This window comes from Pygoscelis adeliae, unplaced genomic scaffold (genome assembly GCF_000699105.1).
Source record: "Pygoscelis adeliae isolate BGI_AS28 unplaced genomic scaffold, ASM69910v1 Scaffold81, whole genome shotgun sequence".
NCBI lineage: Eukaryota > Metazoa > Chordata > Aves > Sphenisciformes > Spheniscidae > Pygoscelis > Pygoscelis adeliae.
In genome coordinates this window covers 199,497-225,024 of record NW_008824005.1, presented here as the reverse complement: position 1 = coordinate 225,024, position 25,528 = coordinate 199,497, and the positions used below count along the sequence as shown (strand labels likewise).

At 40.8% G+C, this 25,528-nt stretch overlaps 1 protein-coding gene across 1 annotated transcript; it reads right to left on the bottom strand.

The window, feature by feature from the left end:
- Window positions 1-1,644: 1,644 nt before the first annotated feature.
- LOC103918362 (myosin-3) lies at window positions 1,645-23,787 on the bottom strand. Its single transcript, XM_009325669.1, has 38 exons — window positions 23,548-23,787; window positions 23,312-23,455; window positions 22,822-22,978; window positions 22,199-22,226; window positions 21,989-22,100; window positions 21,803-21,895; window positions 21,613-21,676; window positions 21,421-21,519; window positions 21,216-21,319; window positions 20,626-20,764; window positions 18,676-18,794; window positions 18,427-18,576; window positions 17,627-17,797; window positions 14,919-15,228; window positions 14,200-14,273; window positions 13,809-13,896; window positions 13,605-13,722; window positions 12,668-12,791; window positions 12,455-12,591; window positions 11,473-11,728; window positions 9,658-9,900; window positions 9,376-9,552; window positions 9,145-9,290; window positions 8,967-9,057; window positions 8,489-8,878; window positions 7,718-7,844; window positions 6,737-6,855; window positions 6,224-6,420; window positions 5,705-5,888; window positions 5,453-5,618; window positions 5,156-5,280; window positions 4,649-4,951; window positions 4,344-4,547; window positions 3,290-3,415; window positions 3,024-3,194; window positions 2,832-2,936; window positions 2,465-2,560; window positions 1,645-1,797 (listed from the first exon to the last, which is right to left on the bottom strand). The coding sequence occupies exons 1-38, from the start codon at window positions 23,749-23,751 to the stop codon at window positions 1,645-1,647; spliced, it is 5,814 nt and encodes a 1,937-aa protein (XP_009323944.1). The 5' UTR covers window positions 23,752-23,787.
- Window positions 23,788-25,528: the final 1,741 nt, after the last annotated feature.

Sequence of the window (25,528 nt, the reverse complement as noted above, 5' to 3'; positions counted from 1 at the left end):
TGATCAGTTCTGAGACCTGCAATATTGTTTAGTCTAACCTGTGTTCACTGAGAAGTACAATGGCTGTAAGATTGGTCTGAGACAGTGGTGTTTCCATGCCAAATGGCGGATGCACTGTGAGCTAGATCACTCCTCTCAGAAGAAGCCAAATGAAGAAACTACAAACAGAAGTCTACCGTGAGGAAAGCGACTACATTCTGTTGTTTATCATAGCCTTCTGCTCTGGACTTCTTCAAAACACAGCAGATAGCACCACAGCCTCATTGTCCAGTTAACACTGGGGTATGACAGGATGAAGATAATATGAGACCTGAGAAGATGAGAGAGTTGAGGAAGAAAGTTTTAGGGTATGTCCCAACTCAAAATGAAGATAATTGAATTTCCTTGGTGCTTGGGAACTCTGACAAGTCATCAGGTTCCTCATACCAATCAAAAAAGGAGTTGGACAGGCCCATGTAACACTAGTGAATTGCCAGCCATTCAGTAGTGCTGATGGGTCTATCATCAAATGCAGTCATCCTTTTCCCATATGAGTATTTTCTCTGTTATCCTACAGAGACCATTTTGACATTTTTCATTGTAGATAATTATTTTTTATTCCTGAAGGCATAGCAGTGCATTGTCAACAGGAATGGTTGATTTGGCTTCTCCAATTATCTTATTTGCAGGTGGAATATGGCACAATCCTGAGAAGGTCCTAGTGGTTCAAATCCCTTCAGACTGTGGAAGGACAAGTGCTGTAAGTATTAGATTATGACAGAGAAAGTGACACCTATTTCTCCTTGTTTTCAAAGAGGTGACCATGGATTCTCTGATGTATGCTGATATCTACAAAGAATGAAAACCCACATTTTGAGTGAGGCTAACCTAGGCAAAGTTATCTGGATTACCCTGGAGACTACATAGGAGCTAAGTGGCTGCCTGACCAGCTTAGAAGATTCGGGAGACTTTTGGGAACAGAATGTAGACAAAGAATGACTATATGAGGTAACTGGTTGTGCTGCCCTTGGAATGTTAACGAAAGTTAAAAGTAGAACTCATTTTAGGTTTAAATGTCCTCTAAAGTATGTTTCAAAGTGGCTTGAAGGACTGAAGCAGTTTAACCTGAAAAAAGGTATTCTTGCAAATAAGACACATGATTTAATAGAATAATCAATGATTAGACTGGATTACCAGAAGATGCAATAAATTCTTATTCTTCGGACAGAACCTTTGAGTTAAAATCTATTGTATTCCAAAAGCAAAAGTTATAAGGGATAATTACATTCTGTTGCAAGGAAATAATGATATTCTCCCTTAAGGAAGTCTTAGATGAAATTCCATGGTGAGAATGAAGCAGGATGTCTGATTAGACCGCTTTAACAGTGTCTGAAACACTTTGAAAATACCTGAAGCAAGATTTTGAAATGAATGAATTTAAGTAAGTAAGGAAAAATGTAAACCTTACAAGAATTCAGGATAATGATTAAAATATTATGATAAAATGAACTTCTCATTATTTCCATGGGGAAATCTCTACAATTTTTATTATCTAGGCATTAATTATCTAGAGATTGATGAAGGACTAAGCAGCGATTACAAAATCAAAGTGACAGAATTTCACATTTTGTGCAATTCTCTTTCACTTTGCACCACTGGAGGCATTTACTCTTCACTTTCTGCCTTCTTGCCAATTTCACGGCTCTTTGCTCGGAGCTTGTTGACCTGTGACTCTGCAATGTCAGCCCGCTCCTCGGCTTCCTCCAGCTCGTGCTGGATCTTACGAAACTTTGTGAGATTGACATTGGACAGCTCCTCCTGAGGATAGGAAGAGAGATAAAATAGGTTTTAAAATGTTTAATAATGTTCCTATTGTAACACTGCACTGGACATGCTGTGGTGTTTTGCCTTTACATAACAACAACAAAAAAAAAAGATTGTGTGTTAGTATGTAATTCTCCCTAATACTTCCAGGGGGAATCCAAAGAAATAGCTTAAAAGCTAAATGTTTAGAAGGTTAATAAGATATACCAGGAATCCTCTCTGGATATGAAGTTGTAATGCACTTTGGAATTTTTGAATAATTATATATAATAACAGTTATTTCTATTAGATCATTTTCCATTTATTTACTGCTATTAAATTATGTCTTACAGTTTTTGAAGGGTTTTTTTTTTCTTTCTGCTAGGTGGAAGTAGGACATAAAGAAAGTGAAAGGAAGCAGAGACCTACTCCCACAATGTTGACCTGAGTCTTCGTTGCTCTTCCCAGTGATGCAATAATGCTCACAGAAAATGTATTCTGCAACCCTCTAGACCCCTGAGCTGTTCAGGCAGAACAGCTGTTCAGCTGTTCATTCGTGAGTGCACAGTGAGAAAAAGACAAAAATGTTAAGGATTCGAACAGAGCTATGGAGGGGAAAACACCAACACAGACTTCCACCTCCACCTGGATGGAGACTGACTCTGTGCACAGCAATACTTACAGCCTCCTCAGCTTGTCTTTTGTAGGATTTCACTTTCATTTGAAGCTTGTCCACCAGATCCTGGAGCCTGAGAACATTCTTCCTGTCTTCTTCAGACTAAAGAGAAGGACAAGAAAGAGAAGCACCTCTCTGCCCTTCCTCTTTAAATGCCCTCTACATGAAATAGAAACATTCCTCATAGACCATTGCTGTCCAGTAAGACGTGATAGCTGGATCTTCCTAACATGACCAGAAAGATAATTTCTTCTAATGTTCTCAGTCTTCTCCTTTTCAACTGTGTGACTCAGGACAGAAAGAAATCCCTAAGGGCTACATTTTGTCTTCCTGCAAGAACGGTCTGTCAGCCCAAGGAGGCCTCCTGCCTTACCTGGTAGGTCAGCTCCTTCACCCTCCTCTCGTACTTGCGCACACCCTTCACGGCTTCAGCGCTGCGCTTCTGCTCAGCATCAACCTCCCCCTCCAGCTCCCGCACCTGCAATGAGAAGCCCATCTTTGGAGCTTCCCTGGTGGTTACTTAATGTGACATGTTCACTTATGCACAAATAAAAGCCCTACGCACCCTGGCCTCCAGCTTCTGGATTTGCTTCTTGCCTCCCTTCAGTGCCAGCTGCTCAGCCTCATCCAGACGGTGCTGCAGGTCCTTCACCGTCTGGTCCAGGTTCTTCTTCATCCTCTCCAGGTGGGCGCTGGTGTCCTGCTCCTTCTTCAGCTCTTCTGCCATCATGGCTGCCTGACGAGAGCAAAGGGTCAAAGCCATTTTGGGGCTGGAGACAGTTTGGGCGAGAATACATCCACCATCAGCAGTGAAAGGAGCCCCCGACTCACATCCGTGATGGCCTTCTTGGCCTTCTCTTCAGCATTGCGGGCTTCCTGGATCGTATCCTCCATTTCACCCTGGATTTGGGCAATGTCTGTTTCCAGCTTCTTCTTGGTGTTGATCAAGCTCGTGTTCTGTTGAGCGGCATCAGAAGTTTGTTTTTGATAGCTCATTGTTTCAAATCGAGAACATTACAGGATTTTTAATAATTTCAGACATAATTAAGTGAAAAATCAATACCACAGATTTTTCTGTAAAATTTCTTATCACTAGGGAACAATGCTTTTTTTTTCCCTCCAACATTTAATTTTATTAATTTGAAAAAGAGTATTTAGAAATATAACCTGTGCCACATCTCATCCACCAAGGCTGGCACAGGAAAGTAATAAAAATACAGTGAGGGAAGCCAGTGAAATGCCTTCACTTCAACATAATTAGGGAAGAGTAATCCACTCTCATCAACTGAAAAGAGAAAAATTTGTAATGTAGATAAGTATGGATTCCTTCCAGAACCTTTTCAGCATTTGAAACCAGACACTTTCCATAGATTTCAGCACTTGACTGCTGGATGACTGCTATGACATGTAGCTCATGTCAAAGTCTGCTTGAGATGGGCTACATCAGAGTCAGGAGTTCACCCCTACTTTCTTGCTAGAGTGGACAAGCACATTTTTGAAGGAATGTGAGGATTCCCTAGTGCTACATTTCAACAGAGCAAGGAATGAACGTTGCTGTAATTTCAGAGTTTCAGTCCCTGACTACTCAGATGGCAGATGATTTGGAATGTGTGACTAAAAAATCTGGTCCCTGTGACTAAGTGTCTTTCCTCTGGAGATTATGTTAGGATGCAAAGAAGGTAGAAGCATGGGTTTCATCCAATGCAACCTGGGAACACAGCCAGTGTACACACTTTTTCAGCAAAGATCTCTTTTAGTATCATGATGATTACTTCAGAAAAGATTACTCTTGTCTTTGAAGTTGAGCCTCCAATGGTGACTGGAATAAAGTATACAAGTGTTCTCCTACTTACCAAGAGTGCCATTTCTCACCAAGTGACCTCACCTGGGTATGGAGGAGCTGCACACGCTCACTTGCATCCATCAGTTCCTGTTCAGCCACCTTTCTACACCTCTCTGTTTGCTCTAGTGCTGCCCGGAGCTCCTCAATTTCAGCCTGCAACAGGTTTGCTCTGCGCTCCACCATGGCCACCTGCTCCTTCAGGTCCTCCTGTGCCCTGAGAGCATCGTCCAAGTGTAGCTGGGTATCCTGTAGAGCCATTGAAAGAAATTATAAGCAGATTCAGAGCTGTTTGGCACTGAAAATATCAGCTAAAACATTTCTCTGTAGGCAACTTTTGTTCAATGGACCTTTAGCACTCCCTGTGTGTTTCTCAGGTTCTTTTGTGCCTCTGCAGCCTGGCGGTTGGCATGGCTCAGCTGGATCTCTATTTCATTCAGGTCTCCCTCCATCTTCTTCTTCAGCCGCAGGGCTTCATTCCTGATCTCAGCGTCCAGGGTGCTCTGCATGGACTCCACAATTCTGAGGTGGTTTCTCTTCATCTGGTCGATCTCCTCATCTTTCTCTGCTATCTTCCTGTCAATCTCAGACTTCACCTGGTTGAGCTCAAGCTGGAGGCGCAGGATCTTCCCCTCTTCATGTTCCAGGGAGGCCTGGACAAGAATAAATTAGAATACTTTTTATGTGAGAAATGTTGAAGCTGAAGCTCTGAGTAAAAAGGAGTGCTATGTTTAGATAGTATCTCTACACTTTTATACGAACAGATTTTTCCTCTTGTGTCTGGGATTGACTTCACAGCACTTACAATGAGATAGAGATCCAAGACGTGTAAGAGAGTAATAAATAATGCTGTGTACCTCAGCTTCCTCCAGTGAGGCTTGCAGTTCAGATTTCTCCTGCTCAATCTGCTTCTTGACTTTCTCCAGCTCGTGAATCGCCTTTCCTCCCTCGGCAATCTGCTCCGTGAGGTCGGAAATCTCCTCTGTGGGAACAAAGGTCAATGGCATGGTCAGGCACAGAGCCGAATGGGAAGGGCCCTGCCACACCAAGGTGACAGGTATCTTTGCAGACCTGCAGGCACAGACCCATGTGGAGCGGTGGGTAGTGGTGGATAGTGAGAAAGCCCTGCCAGGAGCAGAGGGCCAGGGACTTACGCTGCAGGTTCTTGTTCTCACGCTTCAGCGTTTCCAGGTGGTCCAAGGACTCCTCATAGGCATTCTTCATCTTAAACAGCTCCGTGCTGAGGGAGCGAGACTCCTTCTGGGAGGCTTCCAGCTCAGCCTGCGTTTCCTCATACTTCTGCTTCCATTCGGCCAGGATCTGAAGAGAAAGAGGACCTCAGTATGGACGTGGCAATCAGGAGGGAATGCTCTGCTCGGGAACCCCAGGCCTGGAGCCCAAAAGACCTTGTCAAAGTTCTTCTGCTTCTTATCCAGAGCTGCGCAGGCAGCATTTGATCGCTCCACGTCAATCATCAGGTCCTCCACTTCATTCTGCAGCCTCTGCTTTGTCTTTTCCAGGGAGGCACATTTGGCATTCACAGCTTCAACGTGTTCCTCTGCATCCTGCAGGCGCTGTGCCAGCTTCTTCCTGGAAGATGTAAGCACAGCTCACAGTTAACAAGCAAGAAGAAATTTGTACTGTGGTGCTTTTCTCAACAGCACACTTAGCCACTTCACAGTCTGTGGTCCACATTCCTCTTCTGTTTGTCTATATACTACATGGTTTCTGTCTGCCATTCTCTGCCTCCCACACGTTTGCCTGTTTTTTTTTTTTCCAACCTATATGCATTAGAGGATATATTTGCTATCCTCCTGACACCCCACCCCATAGTAGAACATTGACTTCTTCCTGACAATATCACAGTGGTCTCCTCAAATTTCCATTCTTAGTCTATGCCAGCTTTGCCCACATTCCTCACGTACTTGGCCTCCTCCAGCTCCTCCGTGCGCTGAATAGCGTCCGTCTCGTATTTGGTTCTCCACTGGGCCACTTCGCTGTTGGCCTTGGACAGGGCACGCTGCAGCTCCCCCTTGGCTTCCTGCTCCTCCTCATATTGTTCCCGGAGCAAGTCACAGTCGTGGCGAGCAGACTGCAAGGCGTGGGCCAGGGCGTTCTTGGCCTGGGGGAAAAATAGTAGTGCGACAATGAATGGAAATATCCTGGGAAATCTCCTGTGTTGGTGGACACTGGATTATTCTGCTGTGAGTGATGGCAAGCTACTGGATGAGAGAGGAAGATCTGGGAATCTGCAAAAGAATTAATGGATGGACTGCAGGGAAGGGGAGCAAAGCTAATATAGGACGACTTGTACTGAATTGCCTAGTGCGTTTTTTCTCCCTCTCTTCATGTTGATTCTGTAATTTCATATGTATCTGAAGATCCTCCTAGACAGGAGGAATCCAATGGATAAGACAGAATTTGGAGAGCCTTCTCACCTTAATCTCTTCCTCTAGGTGCCTCTTGAGTTCCTCAATCTGTTGGGTGAATGCTTGCTTGCCTCTTGACAGCTGAGAAATCAGAACATCTTTCTCCTCCACCTGGCGTGAATATTCACCTGGGAGAGTTCAGATGAGTAAAAGAACCTTTTCATGAACTCAAAATAAAAATATGTTGAGTTAAACAAAATTTTATTTCTTTCATGGAATCCTAATCACTGATACCTATCCATATCTCTGAGTATGCCGAAGTATTTATCTTAGAGGCAAGAAATGAGATACATCACGCCCCCTTGTCCAATGCCTGACTAGTCTTACTGTATATTTGCACTAAGTCCAGTGGTCACTTCAAGCCTCGAGCTTACAGAATGAGTAGTATATGGTGTCTGTGCTCAGGTGTATCACTGTCCTCTCCTGAATGTCTCTTGGGAAGCAGAAGGATGAAGTCTAGGTTATGAGATAGACGAATTCTTCTTTGAAACTCCAGTCATAGAATCATAGAACAGTCCAGGTTGGAAGGGACCTTGAAAGGTCATCTGGTCCAACCTTTCATGGGAAAGGGAGCCTAGATGAGATTATCTAGCACCGTGTCCAGTTGTGTCTTGAAAACCTCTAGTGATGTGGACTCTACCACACCCCTGGGGAGGTTGTTCTAGTGACTGGTTGTTCCAGCCCCTTAAACATGTTACTGGTCCTGCTCCAGGATGTCTGTATCTCTCTGGTACTGGGGAGCCTAGCACTGGACACAGCACTCTGGGTGTGGCCTCACCTGTGCTGAGTAGGGGGAAAGATGACCCTCTGTTAACCTGCTGGCAACACTTCTAATGCAGCTCAGGATTCTGCTGGCCGCCTTTGCCACAAGAGCACATTTCTGGTTCATGTTCAACTTAGTTTCCACCAAGACCCCCAAGCCTTTTTGACCCTTTTTTTAAAAAACCCAGGTCATATACAGTGTTCTCTTAAAAAACACAAATGTCTTACTGGATTCTGTTTGTAGCCGAGCTCTCTGAGCACTAATGTCATTAATTGTGCGCTGTTGTTCCTCCTCCTTTGTCTTAATCTCACTGAGCTGATCTTCCAGGGAGCGACACATCTTCTCCAGATTTGCCTATTTGCATGAAGAACACAGTGAAAGATGATTGGTGGTTCAACACATAATTACTGAGAATCTGAAGTCTTACAAAGGGCAAAAAAAGAAGCCAATGATTAAAAAGTAACGTCAAAATGTCTCAGTTAACTGATATATCTTTCTATGAAATTTGCATCCATAATTCCAGCATTTGTATAATTTATTAATGTACACTCAATTTTTTCAATAGATTAAAAGGATGGTGGGACACTGTATCATGAGGAATTATTTTAAATTTCTGTTATGCTCTTAGTGATTACGCCATTGAAGTATTTAAGGGAGGAAAAGAAAAATATGAATAAAAAGGAAAGGGTAGCGTAGGAGTAGTTTCCATTTTAGAAGAAACTAAAAAACCTGATAAGGTCAGTGTCTTTCATTTCACTATCATAATACTCTGAACCAAGAAATGAGACCCTATAGCTCCTTAGATTAGGTGCTTCAGGTGACGATTTTAGCTCTCACCTAAAGGATACAATCTATTATTGTACTAATACTGAAATATAGAAAGTCAAATTTAAGTTGTAAAGTGGAACTATTTATTTTAAAGTATGACGAACATATTTCTGTGTTAAAATATAAATACTTGATTATGTTTGAATTACTAGAAAGAAATATTTCAGTACCTTGGCTTTGGAGACAGACTCCATGTTACTGGCCAAGTCGTCAATCTCCATCTTCAGCTCACTCTTCTCCTTCTCCAGCTTCTGCTTCACTCGTTGCAGGTTGTCGATCTGCTCCCCAAGCTCAGCTGTGCTGTCCGCGTGCTTCTTCCGCAGGGCGGCAGCCGTGGCTTCGTGCTGCAGCGTGGCCTCTTCGAGGTCGCGACGCATCTTCTGAAATTCTGCCTCACGCTTCTTGTTCATCTCAATCTGAGCTGCGGTAGCCCCTCCTGCTTCCTCCAGGCGCTCGCTGATCTCCTCTAGCTCCCTGGAGAGGTCAGCCCGATGCTTCTCTGCTTTTGCCCGAGAGGTTCTCTCTGCCTCAATTTCCTCCTCCAGTTCCTCAATACGGGCCTGGGGAACATTACGGACCCTTCACACCCGGGCCCGCTTCTTACCTGACCTGAGGCTGGGTGAAAGAGGAAAAGGGACAGAGACTTGCCTGCAGCTCCTTGATCTTCTTCTGTAACTGCATGCCCAGGGCTTGCTCATCCTCGATTTTGCTCTGGATCTGGCTGATTTCAAAGCCTTTGCTTTGGGCAAAGCAAACCGTGTTAGAGCTCAAGGAAAAAAGACAAGTGCCCCAGCCCAGCACTCAGGTGCCCCACAGCCACGCTTACTTCTTCAGTTTCTCATCCAGCTGCTGCTTATCATTTTCCAAATCCATTATGGATTCCTGGTGCATCTTCATGTCTCCTTCGAGTTTCCTCTTAGCTCTCTCAAGGTCCATGCGCAGTTTCTTCTCTTGCTCCAGGGACCCTTCCAGCTAAAAAGAACAAGACCATCAGTGCTCTGCCAGCCAGGCTTAACTCCATACCTGTCCTGTTCTTGCCGTGTGCCTGTGGGCTTACATCGTCCACTTGCTGCTCCAGCTTGGTCTTAGCTTTGGTCAGAGTATTGACTTTGTCCTCTTCTGCCTGCAGGTCATCCAGTGTCTGCTGATGGGCCTCTTGGAGGGCTTTCTTCTCTTTTGTCAGCTTGGCGATGGTCTCGTCCAGGGCTGCCATCTCCTCTGTGAGGTTTTTCACCTTTGAGAAGAAGGGAGGAGGTGTAAATAAAGCAATTAGGTACAGGAGTCCTGTAACAGCACAGTGCTCTTTTCTGGAGCGTGAGTGACAAGTGCTGCCTCACACCTTGTTTTCGGTGGCATGTTTTTCCTTCTCAACCTTGGCCAGTGTTAACTCAAGATCGTCAATATCTTTCTTCAGCTCTGAACATTCATCCTCCAGTTTCCTCTTCTTGGCTGTCAGCTCAGCATTCATCTCTTCTTCATCTTCTGCTCTCTCTGTCACCTCCTTAATTTTGGCTTCCAGCTGGATTTTGGTTTTGATGAGCTGGTCACATCTTTCCTCAGCATCAGCCAAACCATCAGCTTCCTACACATGATTCATTTGAAGAAAATAGTTTTAAAAAAATTATTTTTTCTTACTGATTTTCAAACAAGGAATTATTGTTTTCAAAGCAGCCTTACCATGTCCTTTGTAGTTAAAACTCATTATTATAAGAGTATCTATTTGTTTTGGACTGCCTCCAGCCCAGAAAATAAAGGAATATATTATCACACTATAAATATAGGCTCTGAGCATTTTTTTTAAACTCTTTCACTGCTTATGCAACTCCAACATAAATTTGAAGATAGAGCCTGAAATCAGGTATGGCAGTACCTCCTTTGTATCTTTTCATCATTTTACTTATGTTGCATTTGACTGGACTGGAAACTGGCATAGAGTTTTACTGAAGAGAACCACGTAGGCAGATTTTTTAGCCTACAGTGTTTAAAACCTGAATGCTAAAAAATCCAACATTCAGCTGAGAAACTCTTATTACAAGCCTCCCAAAAACATTTACTGAGCATGAATTTAATTTTTAGTTTTAGCAAAATTTTGTGTTAAGATCACTCTTTCAAAGGCAGTAGTTGAATCAGGCATGTTTCTAGCCCTTGTGGTCAAGAACAGTTTGGAAGGGAGACTGGTGTTTACCAGGGCAGTATCAATTACCTGAATTTACATGCATTTTAATATGCAAGTTACTAAGAGGTAATCTTTGTTTTCTACATACTGCTTGTTCTTGTCCTCTTTGTTTTAATGAAGAGCAACGATACCATCCAGGCAGAAGACTTTTTATAGCTCAGCAAGATAGTTATGTTTGGGTTTGTCTCATGTAGATTTAGATATCTGCCATGATATCAAGATACAGTCCATTCTACCAAAAAAAATTACATTTTTGGATGAATTGTATCATACTCTAAAAGGATGAGTTTCTTATTGCTGAAGATGAAGAGAACCTGAGGCTACTAGCTCAGATGTAGACTTTTAGACTGTAGACATCAAAATGGGGTCAGATAAATCCTAATCCTTGCTGGTAAAGACAGTTTTAAGGGGATTACTGTTGCTACCTTTTTATTTCCAGGGAAAAAGGGGAGGACTCTACTTTCATCACTGTTTTTCCTGAGGAAACAGGGACCGTAAATGCTAGAGAAATGCCTGACACTCTCAGCCCCTCCTACTCCACCTGAATCCACTTGTGATTCTCCAAATAAAAGGTGTTAATAGGACCTCCAGACTACCTTAATTGATCAGATGATAACATATCAAAATTATATACTATATGAAGTTTTATAAAGACATGATAATCGCTGCTGTAAGTTGCCATGTATGATTTAAAATGTCATACTGTAAACTGTAGTATTTACTAACTGGAAACTTCTGATTATTGATTACCTCTCTTTTGATTTAAAAGTATAAGGAACTAGCTGCAATAATTAACTGCAAATTTATTAATATTTGCAGATTTCAGCTTAGCTTTTCTATGTGGTTTTCCTTCCTATTTTATAAAATATGTGTATGTTTTTAAAATAAATACGGTTTTGGGATAATGTGTCTGTTACTGAGACATTTGGGATCATTTTACATGGGACATTACAAGCCAAAACCATGAGCAATACTCACAGCCTGCACTTGGAGCTGCAGATCATTTTTCTCCTGCAGCAAAGAAACCATTTTCTCCTCCAGCTCCTTCCTCTTTGCCTCAGACTTTGCAAGCTCTTCCTTGGTTTTCTCAAACTCTTCCTTCATGTTGGCCATCTCCTTCTCAGATTCCGCGCTCTTCAACAAGGGCTTGATCTTGAAGAACAGCTTCATCCAGGGCCAGTGCTTGACGTTCATGAATGCACGAACGTTGTACTGGATGCAGAAGATGGACTCCCTGAAAGGTAATAAAAATATATTATGTTACATATTTTTAAATTTATAATAGCTATTTAATTGTATATATTTATATGTATAATATGAAGTTCTACATATAATACTTTCTAGTTATAGTTCTATATATCTGTGTGTATATAAAATATCATATTATTAAATATATATTTATTAAGAATATTTAGTATATTTAATATATATAAAATATCTCTCTCTCTCTCTGAAGAAAACTCCCTACTGCGATGTAGATTGTCAACCTGTATAGACAGTTTTGAAGTCCAGATGTTTGGCTCACTTTCATGGCCAAAGAAAAGGAAGATCTCCAGAAGTTGACTTGGTCCCTTTCATGAAAGTTATCCAAGGAAAGAGGATACTTCTCTTGTGTTAGAAGTATGTGTTTCTCACCTTTGATTATAATGGTGACCTAAAATAATTAGCTTAGACTAGATATCTGGTTTCTGGACATACATATAATGTAGCCATTTACTGAATTTATCAAAAATTAGTACAAAGGGTGATGTAAGTTAAAAACGATAGGGTTTTTTTCCAAAATCGGGATTTTATACTGCTTCATCTACTGTCAGGGTATACTCCCAAATACATCCATATTGGTAAACTGAATTAATAAGAAATACATGAGATTTGGTGAGAAGCAGCTTATTTTTGGTTTTGTTCATGTCATTGGTATCTGATGAGGATTGGCCCAGCAGGCCAAAGTATAAGTATCTACCTCCTCTCCATCATTTTCTTGAACTCCACTCTCATCAGGTAACCCCTGCACATGGCTTGTGTGCGGGTGATGAGCTGTGCCAACTTGTCGTCTCTCATCTCCTCCAGGAGTCCCAGCAGCCCAGCTTTGAAGAACACCTTGAGAAAGAGAATATTGCAGTACATAATTGTCAGGTATCGCAAGCACAGTACATCAGTCAAGCAGCATTTATACCTTGGTGTGACCAAATTTGTACTGGGTGTGGTCCACATCGATGGATCCAAGGAGCTTCTCAGAAGCCTTCTTGCTATCAATGAACTGTCCCTCTGGGATGGCGCTTGCATTAAGCACCTTGTACCTATGGGAGGAAGTAGAATATGAAGAAGGTTAAATTCCTGAAAGCTCAATCAAACCTGTACCAACTGATGCCATTGTTAAGATTCTCTGAAGGGTGATCAAGAGTGGAAGAGAGGTGAATAAGTCTGAATTCTGTTCCATCATTTAAAAATCACATTTTCATGGGTAAATATGTTTTTAGGAAGAACCTTGCACGTTCCTTAGTCCAGAAATTCTTGACACAGAATGCGTCCTGACTTCCATGGGTAACTACTGACATATTTCACATGCCCTGTTATCTAATGCCTTATCTCCAAATAAGAACTTTATGTGCAAGAACAAAACATGTGGAGAGGAGAAGCAATTCTTCATCCAAAATAGTGGCAGTACATACTGTCTGAGTATTTTCCAGCTGTTATAGAACAAGAAGCAAGGTCTTTTTATTTTATTTGTTTTTCCAACAAGTTAGTCTAGAATATCTTGCAGTGTCTTTATTCACATTTCTGGGCTGATGGCTGCAAGTCATCTTACTTTGCTACCCAGAAGTTAACTAAGTCTAAGCTAGTCAACTTCATTTCTGGAGAGTTAATTGGTTTATCCCATACCAGAATATGAATCAAGGACAGGAACAAATAATTGCCCTTTGAAAATGCCTGTTCTCCTAGTTAGCTATAGAAAGAAACTGGATGACTAACTTAGACAATTGACTTTTCTATGCCTAAAGGTAGGTACGATGAACCACTTCTATAACTCCCACAGTAGTTAAAACAACTAGGAAATGCAAATTATTCAGCATTAGTGGATATGGTGGAGGGTGGATGACATGGAATCTGACCTCTGTTTAAAGTCTGCATAGAGTATTCTGCTGGGGAATCCTTTCCTGCAAATTCTAATCCCTTCCAGCACGCCATTACACCGCAGCTGATGCAGCACCAGCTCATGTTCCATGGCACCTAATAAATGACATAATGAATTGGTACTTCATTGTACTGCACAGAGAAGAACAGATTTATCACATCTTTGAACTTTAACAACTTACCAGGTGTTTTTGTTTCATTAGGAATAAGACATCGCACAAAATGGGGATGTGTGCTTCGCAGATTGCTCATCAGCTTGTTTAAATTTTCCTTAAGAGCAAGAGCAAAGACTTGAGTTTAAAAATGTCATTTACACAATCTCAATATTTGATGCAGTAAAAACACTGCAATAAAACCATGATCAGTATTTTTTTTTTTTTACAGAAGTTTTGGGCAGTTCTGAAAGAATACTTCCAAGGATTAAATGAGAATCCTTCTTTATTAAGAAGCATGTGCCTTTATCCTTTCTGAATAAAAAGATTTTGTATATTAGATTAATCTAAAGCTTTTCTGAACTGAATTTTCTGTATTTTTTTTCACAATGCGGTAAAATTTATGATTATTCTACAGTACCCGGAAAAGAGCTGAGACAGTCTGGAAAGAAGAACCCTTCTTCTTGCCGCCCTTCTTGCCGCCGCCACCACTCTCTAAACAACATTTTTTTAAAAAAAAGAAATGAACAACAAAAGCATGCAGTTAGAATCTGAAGAACTTTGTATGTTCATCTTAAAAAAATAGAAAATGTAATAATATGATCAAAATTTGCAAATGCATACAGTGTTTAAAGTTACAATTGGAGACTTGATTTTTTCAGACGATAGCAGAATGAAATCTAATGACTTCAAGCTGAAGTTAAGAAAATGCAAACAGGAAATAAAATGTAACATTTTGCATAGTAAGATATTTAAGGAATTAAATAAATTGCTAGTGAATACACCAAATGCAGTCTTCATGTACCTTTACATCTAAGAGTACGCATAAATTTAGCAGCATGTTGATACATTTTATTGTATTCCCTGAAGTATTTGGGGATGCCCCATATTGCAGAAATCCGGTTTGTCAGCTAACCTGTGTTAATGTTGTAGTACAGCTGTCAGGTCTTAAAACCTACAGATCTATTAAGGTCTCTAGGGAAATGTAATATCCTCTATTATAGTCTGAGTGACTGAGTTCCAAAAAGTAGATGAGGTTTTGGGTTTTCAATTTTTGAAATGTAAATATTATTGCAAAATTTTATTGTAAGATTTTTTTTTTCCTGTAAATTATAGTAGAACTGATTTCAAAGAAATCACCTGCTTCCGCCCCACCAACAGAGGCAAAGAGTAAGGCCAGTGTCTTCATTGATGATTTCTGGTATAGCCCCACAACAGTTTCATTTAGGGGGTCCTTGTTCTTCTCAAGCCAGCCAGAGATGTTGTAGTCCACTGTGCCAGCATAGTGCACCAGGGAGAAGTGGGCCTCAGCCTTGCCTTTTCCAGGTTTAGGCTTCTGGAAGTTGTTGGACTTGCCCAGATGTTGGTCATAGAGCTTGTTCTTGAAAGAGGTGTCAGTTGCCTTGGGGAACATGCACTCCTCTTCCAGGATGGAGAAGATGCCCATGGGCTGGAAGAAATAGCAACACGTGAAGAAAGAAAGCGTGGAAGCAAGAAGCAAAAAGAATGTATATGAGAGAGAGGAATGAAAGATAAAAATTATACAAAAAACCCTCCTCAGAATGTGTAATCATGTTTTTCCAGAAAGGGCATTTTGTTAGTGGATATGCCATCAGTTATATGAAAACATGCTCACCCAAAAGTTTCAGGGTTGTGATGTAATAAAGATCTAGCATGTAGAAATTCACTATGTGCACGTTAGTTGAAGGTGGAAAGCAAAATGAATGAAATTAGTAGCATTCAGATATAAGGAAGAGTTTACACTCCCTAAATGCTTTTTCTTGGAAACAAGATAGACAATTTCTTTAAACATATTAAAATAGAAGTTGCTCAGTGTATTTACTCACTCAGCATGCATTAAAAAAATACATACATTTGAGTATAAACTCCAGAACAGTGACTAGGACTGAAATTTTTGTCCCATGTAAATCATATGTACTACGTGACAGAATCCCACAGGCAGTGAAGTAACAGACAAATGGAAAAGTATATGAAATGCTTGGAGCCCAGAAAAAGTCATGCTATGTGCTGCATTAAGTGTGAGTACCACACATTAGGGTGGTCTAATTTGAGCATAGAAGATTCCTTTTACATCTGGAAAACTATTAAGTGTCTAGGGCCCAAGAACCTTCTCAATCAGCTCAATGCAGGCCGCCAGGTCCATCCCAAAGTCAATGAACTCCCATTCAATTCCTTCCTTCTTGTACTCCTCCTGCTCCAGCACGAACATGTGGTGGTTGAAGAACTGTTGCAGTTTCTCGTTGGTGAAGTTGATGCACAGCTGCTCCAGGCTGTTGAACTGCAGAATGCAGAGATTTACTTACTTGCGAAGTTTAGTTCAAGGAACACTTTCCATCTTCCAATAGGTTTTACTTTCAACCCATTAAGGTCTCCATGATTGGGATCCTGAATTTCTAGTCATGGGACTGGACAGGTGACTAGCATATTCCATCCTCTAATATATCTACTTTTTCAGGCCCTGGCACTGTCTCAACATATTGCTGAGCTCTGAGAAGAGTTGCAGAGCTTAGTCCAAGTCCAGCTTTTCATCTGCTTGAATTTATCTACACAGCCAGTCTATTCCCAAGCATTCAGAGACTTCAGCATTAACAAAATCTTCCTTCAAGATGGCATATTTTAACTTCCTCAAAATCTGTCTCTGCTATTACCTACCAGTTGTTCAACATTTTCGTATCAGTTTTCAATGCAACTTTCACTTCTGCATGCAACAACAGACATCTATAAAAACCTGCAGCCCTTGTAGGATAATACATACTATGAGAACCAGAAGAGTGCCATTCCTACAGGAATGTCAGGATTATCCAATAAATAAAACCAATCCATAATTAAAAAAAAAAGACAACCCCAAAACTATTCCAGTTTCTTAATGTCCCTTCCAGGAAACTTGTGTGAAGATCCTAATCTTACATCAAAGATCTCGAAGCCAGCGATGTCCAGGACACCAATGAAGTACTGTCTGGGCTGCTTGGTATCCAGCTGTTGGTTGATGCGAACAACCATCCACAGGAACATCTTCTCAAAGACAGATTTTGCCAGGGCACCAACTGCATTGTATACCTAAAGAAAAGTAAAAGAAAAGTTACCATCCAGGGCAAAAGAGGAAGTTCAAAGTTTTTAATTCATGTCATTTGCTTTCTATCATCACTTGTTTCTTACCTGCTGCACGGTTTGACCCTTGGTCACATATTCATTCCCAACCTTGACTCGAGGGTAGCAGAGGGCTTTGAGCAGATCTGCTGAATTCAGACCCATCAGGTAGGCAGCCTTATCAGCAACTAAGGAAACAAGCATACAACAGGATTGAATATTAGCTCTCTGGTAGGTGTATCTTGTAGTAATTCAGAATCATTTCTGCAGAAGCCACATATACTTTAAGTCACATACTTTAAAATATTGCATTTTTTCTTGATTTACTCATTTTTTCCCCCTTTAATTTAGATGATTTGCAAATGTAAAGATTCTTCCAAATGCCTTTACAATGAACATGCAAATTTTGAAACAAGTGACTAGACAGACAAAAGGGCAAAGGGCCATGAAAATGGCAGGTCAAACAAGTCACAATTTCTGAATAAACAGAAAAGGAAACTGGGTGATATTGACTAGGACTGAAATTTTTGTCCCATGTAAATCATATGTACTACGTGACAGAATCCCACAGGCAGTGAAGTAACAGACAAATGGAAAAGTATATGAAATGCTTGGAGCCCAGAAAAAGTCATGCTATGTGCTGCATTAAGTGTGAGTACCACACATTAGGGTGGTCTAATTTGAGCATAGAAGATTCCTTTTACATCTGGAAAACTATTAAGTGTCTAGGGCCCAAGAACCTTCTCAATCAGCTCAATGCAGGCCGCCAGGTCCATCCCAAAGTCAATGAACTCCCATTCAATTCCTTCCTTCTTGTACTCCTCCTGCTCCAGCACGAACATGTGGTGGTTGAAGAACTGTTGCAGTTTCTCGTTGGTGAAGTTGATGCACAGCTGCTCCAGGCTGTTGAACTGCAGAATGCAGAGATTTACTTACTTGCGAAGTTTAGTTCAAGGAACACTTTCCATCTTCCAATAGGTTTTACTTTCAACCCATTAAGGTCTCCATGATTGGGATCCTGAATTTCTAGTCATGGGACTGGACAGGTGACTAGCATATTCCATCCTCTAATATATCTACTTTTTCAGGCCCTGGCACTGTCTCAACATATTGCTGAGCTCTGAGAAGAGTTGCAGAGCTTAGTCCAAGTCCAGCTTTTCATCTGCTTGAATTTATCTACACAGCCAGTCTATTCCCAAGCATTCAGAGACTTCAGCATTAACAAAATCTTCCTTCAAGATGGCATATTTTAACTTCCTCAAAATCTGTCTCTGCTATTACCTACCAGTTGTTCAACATTTTCGTATCAGTTTTCAATGCAACTTTCACTTCTGCATGCAACAACAGACATCTATAAAAACCTGCAGCCCTTGTAGGATAATACATACTATGAGAACCAGAAGAGTGCCATTCCTACAGGAATGTCAGGATTATCCAATAAATAAAACCAATCCATAATTAAAAAAAAAAGACAACCCCAAAACTATTCCAGTTTCTTAATGTCCCTTCCAGGAAACTTGTGTGAAGATCCTAATCTTACATCAAAGATCTCGAAGCCAGCGATGTCCAGGACACCAATGAAGTACTGTCTGGGCTGCTTGGTATCCAGCTGTTGGTTGATGCGAACAACCATCCACAGGAACATCTTCTCAAAGACAGATTTTGCCAGGGCACCAACTGCATTGTATACCTAAAGAAAAGTAAAAGAAAAGTTACCATCCAGGGCAAAAGAGGAAGTTCAAAGTTTTTAATTCATGTCATTTGCTTTCTATCATCACTTGTTTCTTACCTGCTGCACGGTTTGACCCTTGGTCACATATTCATTCCCAACCTTGACTCGAGGGTAGCAGAGGGCTTTGAGCAGATCTGCTGAATTCAGACCCATCAGGTAGGCAGCCTTATCAGCAACTAAGGAAACAAGCATACAACAGGATTGAATATTAGCTCTCTGGTAGGTGTATCTTGTAGTAATTCAGAATCATTTCTGCAGAAGCCACATATACTTTAAGTCACATACTTTAAAATATTGCATTTTTTCTTGATTTACTCATTTTTTCCCCCTTTAATTTAGATGATTTGCAAATGTAAAGATTCTTCCAAATGCCTTTACAATGAACATGCAAATTTTGAAACAAGTGACTAGACAGACAAAAGGGCAAAGGGCCATGAAAATGGCAGGTCAAACAAGTCACAATTTCTGAATAAACAGAAAAGGAAACTGGGTGATATTGAAAAATACTATACTGAAAATTGTAGTCAGTGAAACTCTACTGTCATTAGAGAGTGAGAAATGGGTTAGTGAAGTATTATGCCAGAAGTATGAATAGGATATCTCATACAACTTTCATCGTGGGACCACATTCTCCCTAAGGATAAATAACACACACATAGGTCTTAGTTTTCTTATAGCTCTCATTTTCTCTGAATCTAGACTATTAAATACAAGCACTAGAGCACTGGATACACTCTGTCATCACTTTCCATTTTGCTGCCTGTCTCTTCTCACAGCAAAGATGATAGCGAGCACCAGTACTATTTAGAATCCTTTAATATGAGAAGGCCAAACCTCATTATAGAATATATATTATTATTAACATTAACAGATGGTAATTTTGAGCTGCTTTTATTGTATGTGTTATTTACAACTAAGTATTTAATGTGCATTTATTACTAGAAAGAGTAAGGAATGAAATGAAAAAAATTGGAACTTATGTTTTATTTTGCTTTTGTAGAGTTATTTTTTAATAATTAAACAGTCATCTAATTCTATTATATAGAACGGTTATTATATAACTCTTTCTTTTAGTTATATTCATGCAATGATTACAGCTATGATTAGGAGCCTATTCTACTATTACTGTTCATCATTATCAGATTAATTGCCATTGTATTCCTTGCAGTCATTTTCACTTATGTCTTAACTTTCCTAAAAAATCCCCAAACCACACCAGACTAAAAAACAACTCAAGAAAAAAACCACACCCTTAATAGTACATGTTTATGATATATGCAAATGACTCTGGTTGCATGGAAATACTCCCATGAAATTTAAAGGAATGCACCTTTGAAAAATTCTAGGCCAAGCAAAGGCGATAGACACCTCTTAGATGTCTATTTTTCAAACAGAAGTCCTGGAGACACGCTGAGACTCTGCAGAAAATACAGAACATATGAGCCACAGCTGCAGTGTTAACTGATGTTCCTTTTTAACCCCCCATGTGAAATGAAGTAGCACAATGCGCTCGGCTCAGGCATTGTGAGTTGTCTCCAGAATACGGGCTTTGAAGCAGAGCAGCTTCAGGATTCTGGCTTCTTGTCACCTGGGAACAATACCATTAGGAGGTGACTACAGCTGATGGTAAATGGTAGTAGCTACCTGGGTACATAAACTTAAGTCAGCGAGCAGAGTGGCTCCCGGTTCTGTGCCAGGTCTGGGAAGCTGCCATTCGGTATGGCAGCAAAGCTTGCTTTTCTTCTGCCTGACTCCTACTGTGTCAGCCAATGGAAGCGTGCTTTAGGATTCACCGGACCTTATACTTTACACAGTTCAAAATAATCTGCATCTTCCAGTGAGCTGTGTTCTTCCAGCGAAGTCCTCTGGTTAGGACACACTTATATTCTACGACACTAGCATCTGGGGAAATGCGCAGGCTGAGTCAATGATTCTGGCCCTGAATTACTGTCTGTATTAGTGAGTGTTCCGGCATATACTGTGCTCCGGTATATATCGTGCTGGTACCTTCTGTGCCGTCCGGCTCTGCCTGCTCCTCACGCTGCTTCTGCTTAAACTTCAGGTTGCCGTAGTGCATGACAGCCCCCGTCAGCTTGTAAATGGCTGTCTTCTCATCAGGAGTGAAGCCCAGGATGTCAATGGCACTCTAACGAAAGAATCATTAGAGTAAGTAATGATTACTGTTAAAGGTCAGAGTCCGCCTAAGAAAACTTCTGTGCGTTACTTACGTCCGTGGCCATCAGCTCTTCCTGGTCATTAATGCTGGGAACCGTGATCTCACCTTGACTCACATACTGATAGTCATATGGGTTGGTGGTGATCAGTAACATCTCTGAAAAGAAGGACAAAACACATACAGGTCAAATGTAACTGGCACGTAAAGGAATTAAATGTTGTTCGGTGACCTTGTTTCTGCTTGAACTTCAAGTTCCCGTAGTGCATGACAGCCCCTGTCAGCTTGTAGATGGCAGTCTTTTCATCAGCAGTGAAGCCCAGGATGTCAATGGCACTCTGGTAATGCAATCAGCAAAGTGAAATATTTGCATGTTATGTGATGCATGACCTATGTGTGTTGACCTGTTTTGTAAGTTACTTACATCTGTAGCCATCAGCTCCTCTTTGTCATCAATGCTGGGAACAGTGATCTCACCTTGACTCACAAAAGGGTAGTCATACGGGTTGGTGGTGATGAGGAGCATTTCTGAAAACAAATGGGTTCATGGGTTAAATTTCATTGTTTTCGTAATGCCATTAAATGTTACCCAGTGATCTTCCTCCAGAAAGATGAGTGATGCCTCCTACCAATTAGCTCTGGCTTCTTGTTGGACGTGATCTGATAAAATATGTGGTAGCTTCTTTCTGCCTTGAGCTGGAAAGTGACTCTGGACTTCTCCAGCAGATCTGGCAAGGACGGTAGGACAAAGTTAGGCACAGGAACGCACGTGGAGGTGGGAATTTGGGAAGGAACGGGATCAGACAAGGGGAGTCTCTTACAAGTCTCAATGTCCGCAGAAGCCAGTTTGCCTGTAGCTCCAAAGTGGATTCTGATGAATTTGCCCTGTTAAGGAGAAGCAGCAGCATTTCAGCCTAGATGCATTTCATTCTCATGTCCTTATGTGAGAATACCACTAGCCCATCACTACTGTTATAATGAGGAGAGATTTTGTCCAAAGCAACAACTTACAAAGCGCGAGGAGTTGTCGTTCCTCACTGTCTTGGCGTTTCCAAAGGCCTCCAGCAGTGGGTTGGCGCTGATGATTTGATCCTCAAGCGTTCCCTGCAGGACAATAATTATTGCTGGTTATCCTTTCCAAAAATCATGTCAGGAACAGAGGAAAGCATTGATTCAAGCCAGTATCTATAAGTTTACCTGCATTTTGCCAGACTGCTCCTCCTTCTTCTTCTCCCCACTCGCTGCAATTGTTGCAAAGTACTGGATGACACGCTTTGTGTTCACAGTCTTCCCTGCACCGGATTCTCCGCTGTCAAACCAAGGAGAGAGGCAGAGAGCGTGTGGTCAGGCAGGAGGGCCCCTGGCACCGAGCAGCCCCGCGGGGACCCGGGCAGGGGGTGTACGTACGTGATCAGGATCGACTGGTTCTCGCGATCTGTGAAAGAGGCAGAATGAAAGATAGTTTTAGCAGTTGCCCTGAGTAACACTGAGCTGAATGAGAGGTAAAACTGTAAACAGAACCTGGGGCTTCTCCCAAATCAAGAATAGCAGTCCAAGTAGTCCAAGACTACCTGATTCCCTTCTAGGTCCCAACAGTAGAAAGTATAAGCTGAAATGGATGCATAGAGCTGTCAGAGGCATGTGGTGCTCACACAAGCTGCGCATCCACTTGCGCTTCACACAGTTCTCACCAAGAAATCTAATCAAACTGCCTACCTGTATTCAAAATAGAGTATTGCATAGAATAATAATTCTTTCTGTCCCATCAGTGGAAAAAAGAAGCAAATAAAGTCAAGTACTATTTCTGCAGTGGGAGAGTGTAGAATTTCGTACAACAAAGTGCAAGTAATACACAGTGCTGAGTCCATGCATGCTTCTGGGTCAGTTTCACTTGAAATTAATTCCTGCGTAACTCAATCAAGTTCTCAGTCATACAGCTCCATGGTGTCTTTAGCTGGCTTGTCACATGCTCCAGTGACATCAGTGGGACTTTTTGGTGTAGATTGCTGTGAGGGAGGTCAAGCACTCACCAGTGAGCATGAACTGATAGGCATTGTCAGAGATGGAGAAGATGTGTGGAGGGGCCTCCTGGCGCTTCTTGCCTCGGTAGGCCAACACCACCTCCGGGTTGTACACCGGCAGCCACTTGTAGGGGTTGACAGTGACGCAGAAGAGACCCGAGTAGGTCTGTAAGGAAGGGGGACAGGATGCTGAGGAGAGTTGCAGATAAGGCAGAGGTGAATGATGTTCTGAGGAGACCAGGGTAGTGAAAGAAAATAAAGTGGAGGAATGACCTATCAGAGAATGGGTGAGATATAGCATACAACAAGGAAAGGTAGAAGTGGGATGGAAGAAGAGGAAGAGAAGGTAGACAGCAAGAGGAAAACACATGCAAGAAAAAAAGAAGAAATAGAAAAATGGGGAAAGAAGTTGGCAAGATGTCAGGAAACTCTTCAGAGAGATTGAAAGGTGTCTTCAACTCCTCAAAAGAGGAAATTGTTTCCTTCTGCTGGTACTTACGTAGATCATCCAGGCTGCATAACGCTCTTTGAGGTTGTACAGCACAGCAGGTTCGTGGAGGTGGGTCATCATGGCCATGTCCTCGATTTTATCGTACTTGGGAGGGTTCATGGAGAAGATTTGATCATCCTTCACGGTCAGAGTCTGTCAGAGGAAAGAAAGATACATATTTGCCATCTAAAAGTCCACAGCAGGATTAAATTGTATTCTCAAGCCTTGAATTTTTTTTTACTCACTTCTCCACCTTCGGTCTTGACGGTGACCTTTCCTGCTTCTTTGCTCTGGATTGTGCTTTTCACATAGGATTCCTTTGCATGTACCACAAAGACTGATGTCTTGGCATCGAAAGGCTTGTTCTGGGCCTCAATTCTCTCCTTTTCTGACTTTCGGAGGTAGGGAGCTGCCTCCCCAAAGATGGCCATCTCAGCGTCTGAAGACATGGCTGCAGTTTACTAGGAGTAATGCAGCAAGTATCTGTGAGGGTAGAAAATGCATTACAATAGCGCATGATGGAAGAAACACTTCTACAGCATGGTGGATTAGATGGTGCTCTGCTGTATGTATCAAGTGATTGAATTGACTCTTTAATTTTTCTGCTAATTCAGAGCTCTGTTCTATAATTTTCTTTCCTTCATTTCTGTTTTACATCTTTAGGGCTACTGGATGATGCATTTACCGAGGAATGCTTTCTGTGTTTTTTTTTTTTAATTTTTCATTTGTTGAATTACCAGGATAAACAGATCCTTTCCAAGGTTCCAAACACTTCACTCACTAGATATTCCCAATTTTCGAATTGTGAAAGCCCTCTCATATCTTTTTTGTTTAGCACCTTTCAGACTATGAGATTTTATTGTAATAAAACATTGGAAGAGGCACAGTACACTGGATATGCAGAGAGCTAATATTATTAGCACTTCCCATTAAAGACATTCCCTTGGGATAAAATAGCCCAAGTTATTAAATATTTCAATTATGCCACAGATCCATCTGCTAACAAACAAAGCTGATATTCTCTGATTTGAGCTTTTTCATAACAGAAAGTAAGTAATCTTGCATTCATTCACTAATATTTAAAAAGAAATTATCAGTAGCCCTGTTTATTATTGCCAAACAATTGTCTTGACTGAAAAGTTTCATGCAATTGTGAAGCTGGAATTTAGGTATACTGTTCCAAAATTAATACTCTTCTAAATTTATCCTTTTTCTTTTAGCCTAATTTTATCTAGGTTCATCACCTACAATTTGGATTTTGAGTAGCTTTTCTGTATAAATTAAGCAGCTCATTTCTCTATCAATACTTTCACCTATGGCAGACCTCTAGGTGAAAATCAAATAATTGGTTAACTTTTCCTTGAGAAACAATTTCACTTTGATTGCAGGAAAGATATTCTGAACTTAGAATATTTTTTTAAACTCTTTTCCGAACCCTTTACCATTTAGCAACCTCATTATTGCAGTATGGCCAGCCTAACAGAAATAATATTTTAATAATGATCACAGTATTTTTGTACATTATAAAACTCATTCCACTCAGTATCCCACTGCTTACAAGTGAAAAAAATTGCTTTGCCTTCTTAGCCAGCAAAGACAGACTTCATAACACAACTTAGTGTTATCAATTCAGATGCATGGGTACAATCTCCTGACCGATGGTTTTGTTTCTAACTACATGATTTTCCACTTCATTAAAGAGTTATTAACCAAATGAGACCATTTCACAAAATAATTACATGAGGTTGTAAAATGGACCCAGTCTTTCACCAGCAGTTTTATCATTGCCTATAATATCTCGCATTTTCTTACAAGATTCCTAACAGGAATAATACTAGCATATTATATATATATTAGTATATACTATGTTAGTATATATTATGTATATTGCATATATATTGTATATTGTATAGATCTTGTATGCTATTATTACAATGTATCTTTATGGTATTATTACAATGTATTATATATATAGTAGGTTAATATACATTATGTTAACATATAATAAATATAAAATATGTCAGTAGATTGTCTTTTTAAAGTATTTGATGACAATTTTCTTTTGACCATTTTATATGATTTTTCCTGAAATCAATGATATGCTAACTCTCCTCCACTTATTCAAAGCATGCTAGTGATATTCTTTACACATAATAGCTTGTTGACATTTTATAATTTTGTGGGATATATTCCAGTTATAATATTTGACAAAATTAATATAAATTT

Coding starts and splice junctions, on each gene's coding strand:
- LOC103918362 (XM_009325669.1), bottom strand. CDS start 23,751: ATGTCTTCAGACGCTGAGATGGCCATCTTTGGGGAGGCAGCTCCCTAC. Junction 9,901..11,472: donor TGCAGCTCCAAGTGCAGGCT/GTGAGTATTGCT, acceptor AATCATGTGTAG/GAAGCTGATGGTTTGGCTGA. Junction 4,548..4,648: donor ACACACAGGGAGTGCTAAAG/GTCCATTGAACA, acceptor ATGGCTCTACAG/GATACCCAGCTACACTTGGA.